This window comes from Bombina bombina, chromosome 4, assembly GCF_027579735.1.
Source record: "Bombina bombina isolate aBomBom1 chromosome 4, aBomBom1.pri, whole genome shotgun sequence".
Lineage (NCBI taxonomy): Eukaryota > Metazoa > Chordata > Amphibia > Anura > Bombinatoridae > Bombina > Bombina bombina.
Genome location: NC_069502.1, coordinates 795215382 through 795235450, shown reverse-complemented (window position 1 = coordinate 795235450; position 20069 = coordinate 795215382). Strand labels below are relative to the sequence as shown.

The window sequence follows — 20069 nt, the reverse complement described above, 5'->3', positions numbered from 1 at the left end:
ATGCAAGGAAACATTGTAGCAAGCAGAAGAGAAAGCAATTCAAATGCTGTTTGTTAGAAGTTCAGCTTAGCGTATGTAAAACAATGTTGCTATTCTTGGCAGCTATTGTAACAGTACCCATAGATTTCTTTGTAAGTGTATTCCTCACACAGCAATCAGACAATGCAGTTTTCACAGGTAACCATATTATTATTCGACCGTAGTACAGTTCATATTAGTGAACCCTACTGTGACACATACGACCTTGCTTTATTCATTCAGACGTATCACTGTGGCATAGTGTGTCCTAGTCGTTTCTCCGATCCTCAGAATGCCGTTGTTACACTTCTGTATATTGCACCGCAGGTACCATCTACCATGCGGTTAGGAGGCTGTGTTTGTGGCGTGCACCACGTAGGCCGGTCGGCTTAGCCAATGCCGACGCGCGTTTCACCCGCAGGGCTGTTAAACACACCGGGCTTCGTCAGGGCGGTATATTGAATGGACTCCTTCAGTCCTATTTTTATAGTATTTTGTAAGAGCGCCCCTGCTGGAGGTGAAAATACAATGCATATCTAGTTGAACACAAACATGAAATTAAAAGCAACTAAATGGAAACAGACACCACTTTGGAAATGTGCTGTACTTAAAAGCAAAAAGGTAACTCTAGAATTTATATCCTTTTAGCTGAATAACATATCTTAGTATATATCACATATTTTCCCTTATTCATATACTATATTTTGATTACAATGTTTTAAAATACAAGTCAGAAAAAATGTTTTTTAGAGCAGGGCTTTCATGGAATTCATTTTGTCCTATAGAAAACAGGCCATATCGAGTTTATCATTTAAACCATCAGGCAGTTGGGTCCCCAACTCAAAGATCCATCTGCATTCTTTTTGCAAGAGGACCTTGTCGTTGTCGCCCCCTCTGTCATTGGTGATTCCTCTATCTATACAGATGAATTTCAGAGAATCAGGATTACAATCATGTACCAGTTCATAATGTTTTGCGACATTGCTCTTCTGGTTTTTGTTTTTTACATCGTCTCGATGCTCAGTGATTCGGTCTTTTATGGCTCTCCTCGTTTTGCCCACATAAAAACGTGGGCAGTTACAGGAGAGTAGGTAGATCACTCCTTCAGTATTGCAATTAGTAAAGTGTTTTAACTTGTATCTCTTCCCTGAACGGGTGCCAAAATCTTTAGTTTTTACCATAAATTTGCATGCCACACAACGACCACAAGGGTGGTTGCCAGATGACCTATGTCTTGTCAGCCAGTCTGTCTGTCTCTGTTCAGACCTATATTGACTTCTTACTAGCTTATCCTTCAGATTGCTAGCTCGTCTGGCAGTAATATTCGGATAGGCTCCAACTTCTTTTGATACTCCCACATCACTCACAAGAATTTTCCAATTCTTGGCCAGGATCTCCTTTAAAGCATTCCAATGACAGTTATAATCTGTGATTAGCCTTATTTTTGAATCTATTGGTTTTTCTTTCTGTGCAAGAAGTGTGTTTCTATTTGTATGTGCAGCATTGCTGAATGCCTTCTTTACATTTCGCTTAGAATATCCTCTATCTAAGAACCTTTTTTGCATCTCTACGCCATGCTTTAGGAACCTTTCTTTTGTCGAGCAATTTCTACGAAGCCGCAGAAATTGCCCTTTTGGAATGCCTTTTATCAAGTGTGTTGGGTGGTGACTTGAAGCTAAGAGGAGACTGTTAGTAGCAGTACTCTTCCGAAAGTTTTCAGTCACTAACATTCCTTGTTCAATTTTTACATTGACATCGAGGAACGAAATTTCCTCCTTACTATATTGCAGGGTTAGTGAAATGTTGCTATTATTTATGTTGAGGGTTCGAACAAATTCTTTTAGAATGTTCTCTGATCCCTCCCAGATTAGGAAGACATCATCCACGTATCTTATCCACATGTGGATGTTTTCTTCAAAAAGAGGGTTTTGGAACACTTCATCCATTTCCCACTTTCCCAGATGTAGGCACGCATACGTTGGGGCACATGTGGCACCCATTGCAGTGCCTCTTTTTTGCTTGTATATTTTATTATCAAACATAAATATGTTGTTATTAAGCACAAATGTTAATAGTTCCACCACAAAATCTGTGTGGTTTTGAACATTAGTGCCTCTTGTCATGAGAAAGTGCTTGCACGCTTCTATTCCCACTTCATGTGGGATGGATGAGTATAAACCCTCAACATCTAAACATACCAACCAAGCTTCCTGAGGAACCGATAGTCCATCTACTTTCCTGAGGAAGTCTGCAGTATCTAGTATGAAGGATGGCATGGTATTCAGAAATGGTCTTAGAAAGTGGTCAATATAGTTCCCCAGATTTTCTGTGAGGCTGCCTATTCCTGCAATTATTGGACGGCCTGGAGGATTAGTGGAGTTTTTATGTATTTTGGGGATACAGTAAAATACTGGCATCACTGGATGTTCAGGGTAAAGATATTTAAATTCTGTTGCAGTAATGATTTTCCTCTCTTTTGCACTCTTTAGCATATTAAAGAGGGAAAACTGCAGAGAGGAGGTAGGATTGAAGGTTAGACATTGATATTGGGTTCTGTCTAAAAGTTGGCGTTTAGCCTCAAGGACATACATACTTTCGTCCCATAGGACTAAGTTACCGCCCTTGTCCGCCTGTTTTATGATCAGTCCTTTAGCACTCATCAATTCTCCAAGCGCTTTTCTTTCTGACTTGCTTAGATTATCATTTACTAATCCAGTGAAGGAAAGATTTGCCACTTCTCTCTCTACCTGCCTCACAAAGATGTTAACAGCAGGTACCATCGATAATTGTGGCATATATTTAGATTTTGCTTTAAAATTAGTTTTAATCGTTTTACATTCACTGGTATCAATGGCTTGTGAGGGACCATATTGACTCCCTTCGTTTTCAGCCAGTAGAACTTGGAGATCTATAATTGAGGCATTATCTTCCATGGTAAGAGATACATCTTCCACTAGATGTCTGCTCTTTCCTTTCATTATCTGCGACAGGACTATCCGTCTAGCAAAAAGATGAAGGTCCTTGATAAAGTTAAATTTGTCAAGGGTGTTTGTAGGACAGAATGATAAGCCTTTTTTAAGAACCTCAACATGAGATAGGCCAAGTTTAAAGGTAGATAGGTTGATAATTTGCAAGTCATTTTCTGGTTGGTTTAGAATCCCCTGCGACTCCGAGGTCTTCGGGGTCTGCCCTGGGAGTAGTTCCTCTGGGTTTGATCGTAATTCTGTTGGCGACGTTGTCTGGAGGGATATCGTCTCTCTTCTGAATTTGAACTTGTCCCCCCTCTTCCTTCTCTTCCTACCGCCTCTCCTCCTTCCCCTAAAAAAGAATTTTTATTTTCTGGGGTACCTCTGGAATGATCTATTTCTACGTCAGAGCTATCTGTGCCCGAATCATAGGCTCCCCTTGCTGATTGATAACTATAAACTTTGTTGTTTTTATAGTCATCATTGTCTCTAGAAAATTTTCTTCCTTTTCTTAGTTTTATGTCTGTTTGTAGTCTTGCTATCTGCTCTTTTATTTCATCATTCAATTTAGCAAAATTAGAGTTTGTTTCAAACATGTTAACTATTTTTAGAGACTCTTCAGCTTGATTTATAGTTTTTTCTAGTCTTTCTTTGTTTCGTTTCACCATTTTATTCATGAGGATGATGGAACAGTCCGAAAGACTTGTGTTCCAATCTTCCATAAACTCCTCCCCACCCTCATCTTCTCTCAAATTTGTCCCAGGGTCTAGCCTTAGGCGTAGGCCTCTGGGTATGATCTTTGTTTTTATGTAATTTTCAAGACTAGACGTCTCTGCTCTGAGTTTTACTTGTTTGACCAGTAATTTCTTGTAGTTTTTAAAGGCACCATAGATATTTACTGGTGTGTTGTTTTTATCCTGACTCTCTTCTAGATTAGATATAGATAGAGATGCTGTAAGTTCAGCTTCCCAGTTTTCATCGGACAGCATGAAAGCCATGTTGTAACCTTAACCTCCGTGAAGTTTTGCACAAACAGCCCAAAGAAATCCCTAAATGTTCACAATTGAAAAGGCCAATAGTATACAGCTAATGGGGTTTTCCACTCTGGAAACCTTATAAAGTATATGGGCCTAGGCCCAAGTATCCCAGGTATACAATACAAACAATAACAAATATCAGAGGGAACGCAATTGCTGTAAAAGAGCTTATATATGAAAAACCGACAGTAAAACTTCTAGTTCTGTCAGTATTTTAATTGTAATGGTGCAGACCCTTGCAAATTATTTATCATGGTTAAGAAAGAGGAGAGAGAAATCTAGGAGTGTAGTCCTAGTTAAGAAAAGACAGGGATTTCAGCACTCTTTTTAGAAAATAAAGCTCATAAGACCAAAATATGTTTTCAAACAGTGAATTCTTTAATCCAATTGTGAACAGAGAAATCTTCCAGCTATATGTACACCACTCCCCCGGTGGAAAGGACTCAACACTTATAGTATTCGTTAAAGGGAGTTTGAAAAGAAAACAAAATTTACTTCTAAATATACTAGAGTTAGTAATATAAACCTGACCGGTCAGGGGTGCACATTTAGTACATGTATAAACAGCCTACCTCCTCTCTGCAGTTTTCCCTCTTTAATATGCTAAAGAGTGCAAAAGAGAGGAAAATCATTACTGCAACAGAATTTAAATATCTTTACCCTGAACATCCAGTGATGCCAGTATTTTACTGTATCCCCAAAATACATAAAAACTCCACTAATCCTCCAGGCCGTCCAATAATTGCAGGAATAGGCAGCCTCACAGAAAATCTGGGGAACTATATTGACCACTTTCTAAGACCATTTCTGAATACCATGCCATCCTTCATACTAGATACTGCAGACTTCCTCAGGAAAGTAGATGGACTATCGGTTCCTCAGGAAGCTTGGTTGGTATGTTTAGATGTTGAGGGTTTATACTCATCCATCCCACATGAAGTGGGAATAGAAGCGTGCAAGCACTTTCTCATGACAAGAGGCACTAATGTTCAAAACCACACAGATTTTGTGGTGGAACTATTAACATTTGTGCTTAATAACAACATATTTATGTTTGATAATAAAATATACAAGCAAAAAAGAGGCACTGCAATGGGTGCCACATGTGCCCCAACGTATGCGTGCCTACATCTGGGAAAGTGGGAAATGGATGAAGTGTTCCAAAACCCTCTTTTTGAAGAAAACATCCACATGTGGATAAGATACGTGGATGATGTCTTCCTAATCTGGGAGGGATCAGAGAACATTCTAAAAGAATTTGTTCGAACCCTCAACATAAATAATAGCAACATTTCACTAACCCTGCAATATAGTAAGGAGGAAATTTCGTTCCTCGATGTCAATGTAAAAATTGAACAAGGAATGTTAGTGACTGAAAACTTTCGGAAGAGTACTGCTACTAACAGTCTCCTCTTAGCTTCAAGTCACCACCCAACACACTTGATAAAAGGCATTCCAAAAGGGCAATTTCTGCGGCTTCGTAGAAATTGCTCGACAAAAGAAAGGTTCCTAAAGCATGGCGTAGAGATGCAAAAAAGGTTCTTAGATAGAGGCTATTCTAAGCGAAATGTAAAGAAGGCATTCAGCAATGCTGCACATACAAATAGAAACACACTTCTTGCACAGAAAGAAAAACCAATAGATTCAAAAATAAGGCTAATCACAGATTATAACTGTCATTGGAATGCTTTAAAGGAGATCCTGGCCAAGAATTGGAAAATTCTTGTGAGTGATGTGGGAGTATCAAAAGAAGTTGGAGCCTATCCGAATATTACTGCCAGACGAGCTAGCAATCTGAAGGATAAGCTAGTAAGAAGTCAATATAGGTCTGAACAGAGACAGACAGACTGGCTGACAAGACATAGGTCATCTGGCAACCACCCTTGTGGTCGTTGTGTGGCATGCAAATTTATGGTAAAAACTAAAGATTTTGGCACCCGTTCAGGGAAGAGATACAAGTTAAAACACTTTACTAATTGCAATACTGAAGGAGTGATCTACCTACTCTCCTGTAACTGCCCACGTTTTTATGTGGGCAAAACGAGGAGAGCCATAAAAGACCGAATCACTGAGCATCGAGACGATGTAAAAAACAAAAACCAGAAGAGCAATGTCGCAAAACATTATGAACTGGTACATGATTTGTAATCCTGATTCTCTGAAATTCATCTGTATAGATAGAGGAATCACCAATGACAGAGGGGGCGACAACGACAAGGTCCTCTTGCAAAAAGAATGCAGATGGATCTTTGAGTTGGGGACCCAACTGCCTGATGGTTTAAATGATAAACTCGATATGGCCTGTTTTCTATAGGACAAAATGAATTCCATGAAAGCCCTGCTCTAAAAAACATTTTTTCTGACTTGTATTTTAAAACATTGTAATCAAAATATAGTATATGAATAAGGGAAAATATGTGATATATACTAAGATATGTTATTCAGCTAAAAGGATATAAATTCTAGAGTTACCTTTTTGCTTTTAAGTACAGCACATTTCCAAAGTGGTGTCTGTTTCCATTTAGTTGCTTTTAATTTCATGTTTGTGTTCAACTAGATATGCATTGTATTTTCACCTCCAGCAGGGGCGCTCTTACAAAATACTATAAAAATAGGACTGAAGGAGTCCATTCAATATACCGCCCTGACGAAGCCCGGTGTGTTTAACAGCCCTGCGGGTGAAACGCGCGTCGGCATTGGCTAAGCCGACCGGCCTACGTGGTGCACGCCACAAACACAGCCTCCTAACCGCATGGTAGATGGTACCTGCGGTGCAATATACAGAAGTGTAACAACGGCATTCTGAGGATCGGAGAAACGACTAGGACACACTATGCCACAGTGATACGTCTGAATGAATAAAGCAAGGTCGTATGTGTCACAGTAGGGTTCACTAATATGAACTGTACTACGGTCGAATAATAATATGGTTACCTGTGAAAACTGCATTGTCTGATTGCTGTGTGAGGAATACACTTACAAAGAAATCTATGGGTACTGTTACAATAGCTGCCAAGAATAGCAACATTGTTTTACATACGCTAAGCTGAACTTCTAACAAACAGCATTTGAATTGCTTTCTCTTCTGCTTGCTACAATGTTTCCTTGCATGCAGCTTTATATGTCAGCATTTCCACGATCACAGCACTATTAAGAAGATATCATGCAGTGTGCTTTATGCTACAACTCTACACTTCTGCTTATTCCTTTCTACAGCAAAGCTTTGCATGACGAACTAACAAAATACCAAAAAGCATAATAAGGGCACATACTGTCTGTATTTATTGCAAAAAGTCGCTTAAATGTGTTTTGTTGAGTGTAAATAAAGCCTAACTTAGAGATCACTTAGATCCTGGTAGATATTACCACTTTTTGTACTGCCCGGTATTATACTCTCCTTAATTGGAGTACTGTGAGCAGCTGGGTGTAGTGAGTCTCGAATTTAAGGCTTTACATTTCATGCCTGTATACCACTATACGCTATTCATTGCATACCATATTGTAATTACGATAATAAGCTGTGACCTGCTTCTGTTCCTGATACCCTTAGTTAACCTCTTAGATCCCATTCTTTCATACCTGCCCAGGTTATACCTCTTTAAAAGGGGTTCTGTGAGCAGCAGGGTGTAGAGGTTATATATAGGTGTCAATCTACAAATTTATGTAGTGTTTGGCTGTTTATACATGTACTAAATGTGCACCCCTGACCGGTCAGGTTTATATTACTAACTCTAGTATATTTAGAAGTAAATTTTGTTTTCTTTTCAAACTCCCTTTAACGAATACTATAAGTGTTGAGTCCTTTCCACCGGGGGAGTGGTGTACATATAGCTGGAAGATTTCTCTGTTCACAATTGGATTAAAGAATTCACTGTTTGAAAACATATTTTGGTCTTATGAGCTTTATTTTCTAAAAAGAGTGCTGAAATCCCTGTCTTTTCTTAACTAGGACTACACTCCTAGATTTCTCTCTCCTCTTTCTTAACCATGATAAATAATTTGCAAGGGTCTGCACCATTACAATTAAAATACTGACAGAACTAGAAGTTTTACTGTCGGTTTTTCATATATAAGCTCTTTTACAGCAATTGCGTTCCCTCTGATATTTGTTATTATATATATATATATATATATATATATATGTATATATATGTATATATATATATATATATATATATATATATATATATATATATATATATATGTATACCTAGGGCCTGGTAATTTGTACTAGTTGCATAATCTCACTCTATAAACAAAAATTATTTTTTACTAAATTTTAAGCAAGTGTTTACTTAAGTAACAGCTCCTCAAGGCTCTCCCTTTCCGACCTAGCTAGTCTAGGCCGGTCACTTCCACTTCCCTTTTTTCCCTTCCTTTGAGACGTATCCCCTTTCCCCGAGCTGAGAGACAGTTTGTTTAGGGCAGAGGTGACCAATTCAGTAGTGTTATTATATACCTTGAAGCAGAATATAGCAAGGCACCTTGAAGAGTTGCAAATATTTTTCTCTCTTTTGGGCATTTACTTTTTGAATTACAAGTCTGCAATGGGTTAATGTGATTCATTCATTACTACTTTGCAACTGATCTCTGACATAACTATTTGTCTGGAGCATGAGCCCTTTCTTGTATCTCCCACAGCGGTAGTAGCTTAGGGATTGAGGTACAAAAGTGGAAAAATGCTCTAGAAGGGGAGAATCTGTTGCTTTTTTTCAACCAACAATTTAAAAAAAAATGTCTTTTGAATAGTGGTTCCAGTCTATGGGGGTGCAGAATGTTCGCTCATAGGTAAATACCTCAATAAAAATAAGGATCTAAAGTGGAGTCGAAATACTGAGATATGCTCACATTAAAGTAATGTTATCAGTAAGAGGTTACATAACAGCAGTTCATAATTGAGTTTGCTGGGAATCGTTTCTGTGTCAGTTTTTGCACTACTATGAAAGGAAAACATCAAACAGTTAAGGACTGCTTATCTAGGGCCCAAGCAAAAAAAATCGTAAAGCCGCAAACCTAGCGGCCATGGCATCGGCTGCAGATCAAGATAACATATCTGAAGACTCCCAGGGAGACCAGCTAGATGCTCCCTCTGCTACTCTGGTGGGACAAATAAGAGAGATATTTCAAACAGAATTGAAATCAGCAATAGCAGAGCTGAAGTCGGACATTCTGAGTATCGGTAATAGAACCTCAGTAATAGAGGACAAAGTAGATGAAGTTATAGAGGATCTGACAGAAGTTCACTCCACTATGTCTGAATAGGAAAAGAAGATCTCAGTGCTAGAATCCCAAATTGAAGACCTGGAGAATAGGTCTCTAAGATCTAATATTAGGATCCGAAATCTACCAGAGACATTTGACAAAATTTCCAGAGGTGCTACCTGCTATTTTCCGGAAACTTATACCTGACATAGAAGAAAATCTCTTACTGATGGACAGGGCACACAGAGCTCTAAATAAGCCCCAAAACCCTAACACATCAAGAGACATCATTATCAAATTTCATTCCAGGTTTCTAGGAAGCTCTCACAATTTGAATTTGAAGGCCACAAGCTACAGTTCTACTCGGATCTTTCACCAACTACCTTAAAGAAACGCAGGGATCTAAAGCAAGTTATCGTGGCCTTGCAGAAAGCCAGGTTGAAGTACAGATGGTCATTTCCTTTCAGGCTTATCTGTACACATCATAACACTACGTACTCCTGTACCAACCTGGAAGAAGGAATAAAGATGGTGAAACATATGAATTTACCAATAAACACTAAAGGAGTCTAGGAGGTTGCTCTATGCAAACGTCAGAAACGATGCAGAGATAAACAGAAGCAGTTAAACTTACAGCAAATTTTCCTCTCTGCCAAAATTCCACTCCCCTTCCGGCTCATCGGTGTCTGCACAACATAATTAAATGCTGTGGTTACCGGGCGGGGAGATGAAATCCTGCAGAGATACAACGGAGGGCAGAGAGGAAAATTAGCTGTGAGTTTAACTGCTTCGGTTTATCGCTGCATTGTTTGAAGTTTGCATAGAGCAAGCTCCTAGACTCCGTGAAGGGATAGGAAAGTCAAAATTAAACTTGCATGATTCTGATAGAGCATGTAAATTGAAGACACTTTTAAATTCACTTCTATTTTCAAATGTGCTTTGTTCTCTTGGTATCCCTTGTTGAAAAAGAATACACACATGTCCTACACTAGTAGGAGCTGCTGATAATTGGTTCCTGCACACATTTGTCTTTTGTGATTGGCTGATGTGGTCATCTTGCTGCCAGTACTTCAGCAAAGGATAACAAAAGAACAAAGCAAATTTGATAATGGAAGTAAATTGGAAAGATGTTTAAAACTGTATGTTCTATCCAGACAATCAAAGAAAACAAAATGTAGGGTTTCCTGTCCCTTTAAGTGTTTATAACATTTTACTGCTTTAGCTATTTACTAGTTACCCACATTATTAGATGTGCATTAAACTAGTGTTAGGAGTTAAAGGGACAGTATTTTTTATCTCATTTATATAAAGTTAATTTGTTTTTAGTAAAGCCTCTCTGTGACACATTATTTAAACGTCGATTATGATTTTAGCGACATTGCTTCGCCCATAGTTATAATGGGGAGGTTTACTATTTAGTATAGTTTATTATAGTGAGGTATTTTTCAGTAGGCAGTATGTGGCAGTTAGCTGGTGGAGTGTAGGATAGACATTACATAAGTGTAGGTGGTATTAGGAACTTAGCTGGCCATTCCGGGGGTCTGTAGGTTAGGCGGTCAGAGAGAGTTAACTGGGTGGTGAAGGGGCAGTGTAGGTTAGGTCTGATGTAGATGTAGGCAGTCGATAGGAGGTAGCGAGCTGATGCAGGGGGAATGTAGGTTTGGCGTGATGTAGCTATAGGCGTTCAGGGGGAGTTAGCAGGGTGTGCTAGTGGGAGGTAGGTGTAATACAATTTAGTTCTCCATGGCAATATTTTAAGTGTACCTACACGGAAACTATTTTTAGTTTCAATGAGTTCCCTGTCTACGCCATGTAGGACCACGTCAAACAGCGCCCCCCCCCCCCCCCACCGCAGCAAAATGCTGAAGAATGTCAGCGATACAGGTGATGACGTCACGCTCCCATTGACTTCTATGGGAGACACATTTCCTCTGTCGGGCATTGCTCGGACATGCCCCTTTTCTTTGAATATCTCAACAGACCGTCAGACTGCAAGGCCGAATAGGCCGGTAAGGCGGTTTTTCGACGATCTGTTGATGCTTTGTAAACCAAGGCCCAACACTAAGGCCCCGATTTTCAAACAGATATAAGAGATCTGATTCTACCTTCAAGCTCAACCCTCTGCTGAGCACAAAACCAGCTATTTCATATACACAAATAAACCTAAAATTGAAGTCTCTCATACATTCTTTACTCTGCAGCTGGTATAACAAATCATTGGAAATACATTAAGGGAAAAACTATTTTACAGTATACTCACCTGTGTCCTGTATCCCTAAAACACATCATATAAATACACTCACCAATCCTAACATTCTCACATATTTCCTGCTTTGCAGATTCGGTCATATTTCTTAGCCACTGATCTTCTGTTTGTTCCAAATTACATGAAATCACAGCATCATATTCACCTGTAGCAAAATAACAATTTTCACTATCACTCTATTTAAACAGATATAGTGCCCTTCTTTTGGTTTACCTGTAAAATCTGTCTTTTTTTCAGTATATTAAAATTACAAAAAAAGTAAATTAAGTAAAAAAAAAAAAAAAAATAATAAAAAAAAATCTTGGTGCATATCCCTGGGTACTACAAGAGCGAGCCCCCCTCCTGAGGCGTGTGGACAAAACTGCCTACTGCTCTGGTTAACTGTATACAGGTAACCCCTCAGGCACCACAGCTCCTTCTCCCTAGTGCTGCTCCTTCTCCCTAGTGCTGCTCCTCTGCCCCGTCACCACTTTCTGTTGGAGTACCGCAAGGCTCTGTCCTCGGTCCCCTTCTCTTCTCAATCTATACGTCATCACTAGGTTCCCTTATTAAGTCCCACGGTTTCCAATATCATTTGTATGCCGATGACACCCAAATCTACTTCTCTGCACCAGAACTATCTCCTTCCTTGCTAACCCGTGTCACTAACTGTCTTTCTCACATCTCTTCCTGGATGTCCTCTCACTACCTCAAGCTAAATCTCTCCAAAACTGAGCTCCTCATTTCCCCCCCTTCTTCCAAAATCTCCACCCCCAATATCTCTATAACTGTCGACAACTCCATCATTACCCCTACCGGGCATGCTCAATGTCTCGGGGTCAAATTTGACTCAGATCTTTCCTTCACTCCTCACATTCAGTCCTTGGCTACAGCCTGCCGCTTCCACCTTAAAAACATCTCTAAAATTAGACACTTCCTTACACAAGACACAACTAAGATTTTAATCCACTCTCTCATTCTTTCCCGCCTTGATTACTGCAACTCTGTCCTCTCTGGTCTCCCCACCTGCCGCCTAGCTCCTTTACAATCCATAATGAATGCCTCTGCCAGACTCATCTTCCTTACACGTCGCTCTTCATCTGCTGCGCCTCTCTGCCAATCCCTTCACTGGCCTCCTCTTGCCTCTAGGATCAACCACAAAACTCTCACTCTTACATACAAAGCCCTCAACTGCACTGCTCCCCCCTACATCTCAGACCTTGTCTCCAGATACTCTCCCTCCCGTCCCCTTCGCTCTGCTCATGACCTCCTACTCTCCTCCTCTCTTGTCACCTCATCATACTCCCGTTTACAGGACTTCTCCAGACTGGCTCCCATCTTGTGGAACTCTCTGCCTCGCTCCACAAGACTCTCTTCTAGTTTTAAAAGCTTCAAGTGCTCCCTAAAGACCTTTCCTATTACCAGTTCCTCTCCTCCACTGCAATCCCCTGAACCCTCTTAGCATGTAAGCCTAAGAGTCCAGCTGTTTGTAGATCACCTTCTTAAGAGCTGAGTACAACAGTGCAACTCTTGGCAGGGCCCTCTACCCTATAATTGTTTTGTTGTACTCCCCCTTTGTTTATAGCGCTGCGGAATCTGTTGGCGCTCTACAAATAACTGATAATAATAATAGTGCTGACCAGCAAAATTGCTGCACCAGGCATATGAGAAGGAGTCTGGTAAGTATTACCCAGGGATATGGGTCTAGATATAAAAATTGCTTATATTTTAATATAATTTCTAGTTATTTTGGTCCTCCCTGATAATAACAGTGAGACAATTACCTAAGCAGATAAGGGTCGGGTGGAAAGAAAAAAAGAAAACAGACAGCATACAAAAAAAAAAGATACAAATTTATTCTAGTTAGAACAGAAAATAGCACATTAGTGCACATAAAGCTTATAATGTAAAATAAACGACCTGGCATAGTTCCTCCGGTGTAGCATATTTTTGAAAGCCCGTAATGCTGCAACTACCCTAGTTGAGTGTGCCGTAAGCCTCTCCAAATACTGCTCATTCTGTTACTTGTATGATCTGGAAATGGCTTGAACAATCCATCTAAAAATGGTAGACTTTGTAGGAGCCTGCACCTCACAAGGACCTTTGGGTAAACCAGAGAGACAATTTGTCTGAAGAATTCATTGTCCCCTCTTAACAGATATGTGAAGGCAATAGACCACATCCATACAATATAATGGTTTTTCTTGGCTCTCTTGTTTATCAGGACAGAAGGAAGGCAAAAAAAATATCTTGACGCCTATAAAAGTCAGTGACAACTTTGGGCAAAAATTCATCAACACCTCTAATGATTACTTTAAACTGTTGAAAAACAATGTATGGCTGCTTTACAGAAAGTGTCTAATTCTGAAACACGTCTTGCTGATGTTATAGCAACTAGAAAAATGGTTTTCAATGTAAGAAACCAGTTAGAAACAAACATAGAGGGTTCAAAAACTACTATCCATTAAGGCTTCCAAGAACATAGAAAGTGCATCACTAAAGGGATCCTGAGCCCATTTCTTCCCTTGAAATCACAGAGACTTAAACCTTAAGTGATCGAGCATGAAGACCTTTGAAAAAAACATCATGTAAAAATTAAAGCATTGGGATAACTGAATATTAATTGTGGAAGCATTATGTTGTATCATCCAAGAAGAAAAAAAAGTTCCAGATTTGTAATAAACATTAGTTGTAGGCTTCTTACGGGTTTTCAAGAGTGTTTGAATAACTGAAGCTGAAAATATTCAACTGTTGTAAACAAACAATCTCAGTAACCAAGTGTCAACCTGAGACTCTGTGGATTTGGATGCAACAGAGGATCCTAAACCAGCATGTCCCTTGATATTTGAAGTATCAATGGAAGTTGAAAGGTCAGCATTTGCACTAGAGGGAAACTAGGTCTGCAAGGCCAAAAGGGAAGGATTACAAAAAAAAATGTTGCCTTTTCCTTCAGGATTCTCTTTAGTAGATGTTGGTGAGACCTGTTTCCTGCAGAGAAAGTCTGCCCTGATAATAATGGAACATAATAATGAACTTACACAAATATTGGAGAGATCTCCTTCAGGACTGACTGGCTCCTTGCTCATTCATTGTAGCAGTATCCAATCTGGCACTAACAGCACTAGACTTCTGGACAGATTCAAATTCTGAATTCACTAAAGAGGTCCCTCTTTTGTCCAACTGCAATGGGGAAAGAGCCAGGTGTCTCTAGAAATGACCAGGAATACTACTGGAAAACATATGTTCTAGCTTAGTCAAAAGCTTTTTATGAACAGAAAAGGAAAATTATGCTTACCTGATAAATTTATTTCTTTTACGATATGACGAGTCCACGGATTTCATCCTTACTTATGAATTACACCTCCTGGTCAGCAGGAGGAGGCAAAGAGCACCACAGCAGAGCTGTATATATAGCTCCTCCCTTCCCTCCCACTCCAGTCATTCGACCGAAGTTAGGAAGAGAAAGGAAAAGCCAAGGTGCAGAGGTGACTGAAGTTTAACAAAAATAAATACCTGTCTTAGAAATGACAGGGAGGGCTGTGGACTTGTCATATCGTAAAATAAATAAATTGATCAGGTAAGCATAAATTTCCTTTCCTTTTACAAGATATGATGAGTCCACGGATTTCATCCTAACTTATGGGATACAATACCAAAGCTATAGGACACGGATGAAAGGGAGGGACAAGACAGGAACCTAAACGGAAGGCACCACTGTTTGAAGAACCTTTCTCCCAAACACAGCCTCGGACGAGGCAAAAGTATCAAATTTGTAAAATTTGGAAAAAGTGTGAAGAGACGACCAAGTTGTAGCCTTGCAAATCTGTTCAACAGAAGCATAATTTTTAAATGCCCATGAGGAAGCCACAGCCCTAGTAGAATGAGCCGTAATTCTTTCAGGAGGCTGCTGTCCAGCAGTCTCATATGCAAAACGGATAATACTCTTCAGCCAAAAAGAAATAGGTAGCCTTAGCTTTCTGACCCCTACGTTTTCCGGAAAAAAAACAACAAATAATGAAGATGATTGACGAAATTCTTTAGTCGCCTGCAAGTAAAACTTCAGGACACGGAACACGTCCAAGATATGTAACAGATGCTCCTTTTTAGAAGAAGGATTAGGACACAAGGAAGGAACAACAATTTCCTGATTAAAATTCTTATTAGAAACAACCTTAGGAAGAAAACCAGGTTTGGTACGTAACACTACCTTATCAGAATGAAAAATAAGGTAAGGAGAATCACATTGTAAAGCTGAAAGCTCAGAAACTCTGCAAGCAGAAGAAATAGCAACTAGAAATAAAACTTTCCAAGATAATAACTTAATATCTATGGAATGCATAGGTTCAAACGGAACCCCTTGAAGAACATTAAGAACTAAATTCAAACTCCAAGGAGGAGCTATTGGTCTAAACACAGGCCTGATTCTAGTCAGAGCCTGATAAAAAGTTTGAACATCTGCCAGACGTTTGTGTAGCAAAATAGACAAAGCAGAAATCTGTCCCTTTAAGGAACTTGCCGACAACCCTTTCTCCAATCCTTCTTGGAGAAAAGATAAAATCCTGGAAATCCTAACCCTACTCCATTTGTAGCCCTTGGATTCGCACCAATAAAGATATTTACGCCATATCTTATGGTAAATCTTTCTAGTAACAGGCTTACGTGCCTGAATCAAGGTATCAATGACCGAATCAGAGAACCTTCACTTAGATAAAATCAAACGTTCAATCTCCAAGCAGTCAGCTGCAGAGAAACTAGATTTGAATGATGGAAGGGTCCCTGAATGAGAAGGTCCTGCCTCAATGGAAGCTTCCACGGTGGCAGAGAGGACATGTCCACTAGATCGGCATATTAAGTCCTGCGAGGCCACGCAGGGGCGATGAGAATCACCAAAGCCCTCTCCTGTTTGATCTAAGCAATCACCCGGGGAAGGAGAGTAAACGGTAGAAACACATAAGCTAGGTTGAACTGCCAAGGTATCTATCAGTTCGGCCTGAGGATCCCTGGACCTGGATCCGTATCTCGGGAGCTTGGCATTCTGACGAGATGCCATAAGATCCAGCTCCGGTCTGCCCCATCTGAGAATCAGGGTGGCAAAGACCTCCAGATGGAGTTCCCATTCCCCCGGATGAAACATCTGTCTGCTCAAAAAATCTGCTTCCCAGTTGTCCACTCCTGGGATGTAGATTGCTGACAGATAACATCATTTATGTAAGAACTTACCTGATAAATTCATTTCTTTCATATTAGCAAGAGTCCATGAGCTAGTGACGTATGGGATATACATTCCTACCAGGAGGGGCAAAGTTTCCCAAACCTTAAAATGCCTATAAATACACCCCTCACCACACCCACAAATCAGTTTAACGAATAGCCAAGAAGTGGGGTGATAAGAAAAAAGTGCGAAAGCATATAAAAGAAGGAATTGGAATAATTGTGCTTTATACAAAAAAATCATAACCACCACAAAAAGGGTGGGCCTCATGGACTCTTGCTAATATGAAAGAAATTAATTTATCAGGTAAGTTCTTACATAAATTATGTTTTCTTTCATGTAATTAGCAAGAGTCCATGAGCTAGTGACGTATGGGATAATGACTACCCAAGATGTGGATCTTTCCACGCAAGCGTCACTAGAGAGGGAGGGATAAAATAAAGACAGCCAATTCCTGCTGAAAATAATCCACACCCAAAATAAAACTGCTTCAGAAGAAGAAAACACATCAAAATGGTAGAATTTAGTAAAAGTATGCAAAGAGTACCAAGTTGCTGCTTTGCAAATCTGATCAACCGAAGCTTCATTCCTAAACGCCCAGGAAGTAGAAACTGACCTAGTAGAATGAGCTGTAATCCTTTGAGGCGGAGTTTTACCCGACTTGACATAGGCATGATGAATTAAAGATTTCAACCAAGATGCCAAAGAAATGGCAGAAGCTTTCTGGCTTTTTCTAGAACCAGAAAAGATGAAAAATAGACTAGAAGTCTTTCGGAAAGACTTAGTAGCTTCAACATAATATTACAAAGCTCTAACAACATCCAAAGAATGCAATGATTTCTCCTTAGAATTCTTAGGATTAGGACATAATGAAGGAACCACAATTTCTCTACTAATATTGTTAGAATACACAACCTTAGGAAAAAATTCAAAAGAAGTTCGCAACACCGCCTTATCCTGATGAAAAATCAGAAAAGGAGACTCACAAGAAAGAGCAGATAATTCAGAGACTCTTCTGGCAGAAGAGATGGCCAAAAGAAACAAAACTTTCCAAGAAAGAAGTTTAATGTCCAAATGAATGCATGGGTTCAAAAGGAGGAGCTAGAAGAGCCCCCAGAACCAAATTCAAACTCCAAGGAGGAGAAATTGACTGAATGACAGGTTTTATACGAACCAAGTCTTGTACAAAACAATGAATATCAGGAAGATTAGCAATCTTTCTGTGAAAAAGAACAGAATGGGCAGAGATTTGTCCTGTAAAGGAACTTGCGGACAAACCTTTATCTAAACCATCCTGAAGAAACTGTAAAAAAATTCTCGGAATTCTAAAAGAATGCCAGGAAAAATGATGAGAAGACACTAATAAATATAAGTCTTCCAGACTCTATAATATATCTCTCTAGATACAGATTTACGAGCCTGTAACATAGTATTAATCACAGAGTCAGAGAAACCTCTTTGACCAAGAATCAAGCATTCAATCTCCATACCCTTAAATTTAAAGATTTGAGATCCTGATGGAAAAAAGGACCTTGCGACAGAAGGTCTGGTCTTAACGGAAGAGCCCACGGTTGGCAACAGGCCATCCGAAAAAGAATCCGTCCATGCTGGAGCTACCAGCAGAACAAACGAGCATTCCTTCAGAATCTTGGAGATTACTCTTGGAAGAAGTACTAGAGGCGGAGATATATAGGCAGGATGATACTTCCAAGGAAGTGATAATGCATTCACTGCCTCCGCCTGAGGATCCCGGGGTCTGAACAGATACCTGGGAAGATTCTTGTTTAGATGAGAAACCATCAGATCTATTTCTGGAAGTTCCCACATTTGAACAATCTGAAGAAATACCTCTGGGTGAAGAGACCATTCGCCCGGATACAACGTTTGACGACTGAGATAATCCGCTTCCTAATTGTCTATACCTGGGAAATGAACCGCAGAGATTAGACAGGAGCTGGATTCCGCCCAAACCAGAATTCGAGATACTTCTTTCATAGCCAGAGGACTGTGAGTCCCTCCTTAATGATTGATGTATGCCATAGTTGTGACATTGACTGTCTGAAAACAAATGAACGACTCTCTCTTCAGAAGAGGCCAAGACTGAAGAGCTCTGAAAATTGCACGGAGTTCCAAAATATTGATCGGTAATCTCACCTCCTGAGATTCCCAAACCCCTTGTGCTGTCAGAGACCCCCACACAGCTCCCCAACCTGTAAGACTTGCATCTGTTGAAATTACAGTCCAGGTCGGAAGAACAAAAGAAGCCCCCTGAACTAAACGATGGTGATCTGTCCACCATGTCAGAGAGTGTCGTACAATCGGTTTTAAAGATATTAATTGAGATATCTTTGTGTAATCCCTACACCATTGGTTCAGCATACAGAGCTGAAGAGGTCGCATGTGAAAATGAGCAAAGGAGATCGCGTCCGATGCAGCAGTCATAAGACCTAAAATTTCCATGCATAAGGCTACCAAAGGGAATGATTGTGACTGAAGGTTTTGACAAGCTGATATCAATGTTAGACTTCTCTTGTCTGACAAAGACAGAGTCATAGACACTGAATCTACCTGGAAACCTAAAAAGGTTACCCTTGTCTGAGGAATCAATGAACTTTTTGGTAAATTGATCCTCCAACCATGATCTTGAAGAAACAACACAAGTCGATTCTGTAAAATGTGAAGACTAAGCAAGTACCAAGATATCGTCCAAATAAGGAAATACCAATACCCTGTTCTCTGAATACAGACAGAAGGGCACCGAGAACCTTTGTAAAAATTCTTGGAGCTGATGCTAAGCCAAATGGTAGAGCCACAAAACTGGTAATGCTAGTCTAAAAAAGAGAATCTCAGAAACTAAAAGTGATCTGTATGAATCGGAATATGCAGATATGCATCCTGTAAATCTATTGTAGTCATATAATGCCCTTGCTGAACAAAAGGCAGGATAGTCCTTACAGCTACCATCTTGAATGTTGGTATCCTTACATAACGATTCAAAATTGATAGATCCGGAACTGGTCTGAAAGAATTGACCTTCTTTGGTACAATGAAGAGATAGAATAAAACCCCAGCCCCTGTTCCAGAACTGGAACTGGCATAATTACTCCAGCCAACTCTAGATCTGAAACACATTTCAGAAATGCTTGAGCCTTTGCTGGGTTTACTGGGACACGGGAAAGAAAAAAATCTCTTTGCAGGAGGCCTTAACTTGAAGCCAATTCTGTACCCTTCTGAAACAATGTTCTGAAACCAGAGATTGTGAACGGAATTGATCCAAATTTCTTTGAAAAGAACGTAAACTGCCCCATACCAGCTGAGCTGGAATGAGGGCCGCACCTTCATGGGGACTTAGGAGCTGGCTTTGGGTTTCTATAAGGCTTGGATATATT

At 39.9% G+C, this 20069-nt stretch overlaps 1 protein-coding gene across 1 annotated transcript in view; it reads right to left on the bottom strand.

Annotated features, from left to right (window-relative positions):
- LOC128657868 (zinc finger protein 25-like) overlaps positions 1 to 20069 on the bottom strand; it is a 202093-nt gene that overhangs the window by 130904 nt on the left and 51120 nt on the right. Inside the window, exon 7 of the mRNA XM_053712297.1 lies at positions 11527 to 11634. Within this exon, the coding sequence (XP_053568272.1) occupies positions 11527 to 11634 (108 nt within the window). The remainder of the gene's footprint in view (positions 1 to 11526; positions 11635 to 20069) is intronic.